Below are 4,044 nucleotides of genomic sequence, written 5' to 3'. Positions count from 1 at the left end.
ATAGAAGCTGTCCAAAAAAGTGTCAGTCGTCACGCATCCCGGCTCCTTTGAAGTTTATGATACTTATTTTGCCAGAACATCTTTTATGAATCTCTACACTCATTGACACATTTGGTCTGTAGTAGTAATTGTTGTTCGGCAAAGACTAATTAATTTTGTCATTTAAACTTCTATTGAGTAATGCCAAGCTTAAAATGGACCAACTTTAAGGTCAAACAGTAAAACTTCAAATTTCCAAGTTTAATTTTGATAATTAAACAATTGTGGTCTACTTGCATATACCAGATAAGTGTAAATAGAAATTTTCCGCACGACATACTCTACATATGATTAGATTAGTATGGACGTTTCTTTATCATTTGACTCTTTTGTACTCAAAACTCTCAATTTTTTTAAAAAATTAAATTTTCTCGTATTTAAAATTTTATTATACCTTCAGTACTAAAGTTTCTATTTATCTTATAATTCTATTAATTAACATGTCTTTTGCACTTGTCCTCTTCTGGGATTTGCCAAATCATAATAATTAGTAAACTCTTTCATTATGACAACAAACACACCCTAATAAACTCGTCATTTAAATAATTAACCCCCCTATTATATATACTGGTATACTGTGAAATAACTTAGAATGTTCTTGGTTTATTATAATTTGCTATATGCAGAATAATTATTTTCTACCTCTGCGCAATTTTATGCAATTTCTGATAGGATTAACTATATGCAATTTAGCAATTATGTGCGAATTATGTTCGGTTTGTGCGAATTGTTCGCATTGGGCAAATTATGTTCGTTTTGTGCGAATTTGTTCGGTTTGTGCGAATTGTTCGCATTGCGCGAATTCGTTCAGTTTGTGCGAATTCTTCGGATTGTGCGAATTTGTGCGGATTGTGCGAATTTGTGCAAATTTGTTCGAACATCTGTTCTAATTTTCGCACACAAAACGAACAGTACAACGAACAGCCCCCTGTGCGGTTCGTTTGTGAGAAATTTTTGTTCGTTTTAACCGAACAGAACAGCACGACCATGTCTAGTCTCACCACCCACATTTATTGAGATTTTAATCACATTTTTTTCCTATTTGTACATGCCAACCTGTGGATTAAAAAGTGAAAAAAATATTAATAAATCATTGGCCATTATGGCATCGTCGTTCTTGATCTCTCTATTGGAACTCCCCCTCGTCCTCTCTCATCTCTCTTTCCACAGCAGGAACTAAAAGAATAAACCGAGTGCTCACACAAGATAGACACTAACATTAACTGGAGTTGACTCTGGGGTACGTGTTTGACAGTCAAGCCTCTTACCAGTCAGTGATCAAACGTCGGGGCCCCATGCATCGTCTCTGAGACCGCGCCTGGCCTGGATGCGGTTCCTTCTTTCAGCCTCTTGTATTCTCAGCTCCTTTGAACCAAAGCTGTTCTGGAGCTTCAAACCCATCCCCTGGGCGATCATTCTCTGTGCCGCTCTGGCTGAGGTCTTCGGCCTTGGCTGGGGGGGCTCCAAGTCTGCAAGATTTTCCACAACCCATCTTAAGATAAAAAGATAAGAGATAGAGATAGATACAGAGATGGAGATGAAGATGGATGTGATGGAGACAGATGGAGTTGAGGAAGATTGAGATGGAGATGGAGATGGAGATGATAGAGATGATGGAGATGGATATGGAGAAGGGATGATAAGATGATGGAGATAGATATAGAGACAGAGATAATAGAGATGATGGAGATGAATATTATGGAGATGGAAATAAATAATTAGGTAGAGTGTAGATTGAAATAGAGGTAGAGATAGAGAGACAGAGATGAAAAATAAAATAGATGAAGGGTGCAGGTTGAGGAGGAACTAGAGATAGATATGGAGATGGAAATAAAACCGCAATAGAGATAAAAGTGGAGATAGAGAACGAAATAGAGATAGAGATGAAGGTATTGCAAAGATAGAGATAGAGTCAGAGATTAAGGAATAGATGAAGATTTAAGTGGAGATGCAAATGGAATGGAAATGAAAATTGAGACAGGAATTATAAATAGAGGGAGAGAGAGATACAGAGACGGAAGGGAGAGGGACAAAGAAGTACCCTTTGAAGAGGTCAAGGACAAAATACTGTCATTCTCGTCCTCAATCATGCGAATCTTGAACGGGCAGGAAGTAGTATGTAGAGCTTGGCTAGCTGAAAAAAAGAATTTTGAAGAACTGATAATTTAAACAAGAAAGACATAACAAATAAATGTGATTATGCCTTCGATAACATAGTCTTCAAAAATAGAGTGTTTAGCGGTTGGAAATCAATTCCACTGCATGATAATGAAGACTAAGCAGCATACGTTTTTGTGTGATTTTCTTGAAACCCAAGGCTTCGTAAACCATTTTGTCAGAGCGTTTCAAAATTAAGGATGTAAAACAATACTAAATGGGTAAAATATTCCTCAACTGTTGCTCAAAATTGTGATACTCCCCTAAAAACTGTTGTGTGTTCTTTCGGATGCCAACGATGAACTAAGATCTAAAACACATGAAGAGATCAAGAAGCCGCGCCAAAGTAGAGCGTTCCCTTACCAACAGATGGACTCCGGAATAAGACCAGCGCACAAGTATCATGGACCCAACGAACTGCCATGCCATCCTCTTTGAAACGCTCAAAAATCTTCTCCAAATCCGTTGTCCTCGTGCTCTGAGAGAAATCTTCAAGAACAAGAGCATGCCTGAATCCGGGGGCTGAATCAACAATCACGTCAGAGAGATCGGAATTCATTAGAGATTCCTCAATCAAAAAATAGTCAGAAATAATTGCCATGTGAACAAAAATTCACCTACAATTGCTCATCTCCCTTGTTTCTCGTCGGCCTCCTCGACTATTTGATTCAATCTCAGAGCTCGAAGCACCATCAAATTCACTTCCGTGTACTTGATCACTGTAGAGACCACTCCCTTCGTAAAGAAAATGTCCTCTCCCGCGACGTTTCGTCACAGATTCTTGCCGCACAGTTTCTGATTCCACCACGCTCGGCAGCGGCCCGTCCGCAAGAGTTTCCCAGTCTTCCATCAAAATTTTATAGAGTGATCAGCATAAAAATCTTACATTCAAAACTTTCTTCAAGATAAAAATCCAATCAAAGAAAAGTTCACCATCGACATCTTCCAGCGCTGAACTTTTCTCCTCTACCGCCGCAGAACCCCTAAAAAACAAGAATTTCAAGGAGTGTAAAACAAGCAGCAAAAGAACCCTAATCCAAGAAAAACGAACCGAACCTGAGCGCATCACGGGCGTCGAATTGAGGTTTATCAAAATTTTCGCGGAGGATGGCGGCCTGATTACGTAGATCGTCAGCGCGTATCGAGGAGCCGCGTTTGTCGAGGAGATTGGCGAGGTCGGCCATGGCGGCTGCCGCCGCACGGCGATTGGAATCATCACAGCTCGGGAGAGGATCATCGGTGGTAGAATCTGAGGTTTCAATTCGTGCAACGATCGATTCAAGAACAGCGATGGCGCCGTCGATCTCTCCTCTCTCGACGAGATCTTCCACTTCGTCGCTCCATCTCGACTCCATTGATGGAGACAGTCGAGACGGTTCTTCGATTCTGTTTAAATCAAAAAATATTAATTTCACAGAGGGCGTTGTGACGGGAAGGAAGACGGATGCTGACAAGACCGAAAGTCTCGGACCGAAAGTTCAGGGACGCGGACGGGACGATTTTTCGTCCGGGACGAAAAAATCGTACGGTCTGAGGACACGGACGAATTTCGGGATGAAAATTCGTCCCGGGGACCACCGGACGGGACGGTTTTCGTCCCGTGGGACGAAAAAATCGTCCGTCCAGAGGTCTCCGACGATGGACACACAGATGTGGACAAAAAAATCGCCGGATTCACATTCGACGGTTGAGATCTGGCCACGTGGCCTCATTATGACAATTTGCATCAAGGTCCCTGTATTTTTCCCACGTGCAAACTGATGCCGCTCAGAATTAATTGTACATATATCCATTTGCATTCTCCTTCCATATTTCCCTTGAAAACTTAGAAAAATCTATATTAATATA

The 4,044-nt window shown here is 40.9% G+C and overlaps 1 protein-coding gene across 1 annotated transcript; it reads right to left on the bottom strand.

Moving 5' to 3' along the window:
• Positions 1 to 1,102: 1,102 nt before the first annotated feature.
• Positions 1,103 to 3,580, bottom strand: LOC144705915 (coiled-coil protein). The gene is made up of 6 exons (XM_078578781.1): positions 3,253 to 3,580; positions 3,130 to 3,179; positions 2,818 to 3,039; positions 2,560 to 2,718; positions 2,081 to 2,173; positions 1,103 to 1,508 (listed from the first exon to the last, which is right to left on the bottom strand). Exons 1-6 carry the CDS (start codon positions 3,549 to 3,551, stop codon positions 1,318 to 1,320), a joined length of 1,014 nt encoding a protein of 337 aa, XP_078434907.1. The 5' UTR covers positions 3,552 to 3,580; the 3' UTR covers positions 1,103 to 1,317.
• Positions 3,581 to 4,044: the final 464 nt, after the last annotated feature.

The sequence above is a fragment of the Wolffia australiana genome, chromosome 7 (assembly GCF_029677425.1).
Source record: "Wolffia australiana isolate 7733 chromosome 7, ASM2967742v1".
Classification (NCBI taxonomy): domain Eukaryota; kingdom Viridiplantae; phylum Streptophyta; class Magnoliopsida; order Alismatales; family Araceae; genus Wolffia; species Wolffia australiana.
Note: the sequence above shows the minus strand (reverse complement) of the source record. Positions and strands in the feature narration are given on the sequence as shown.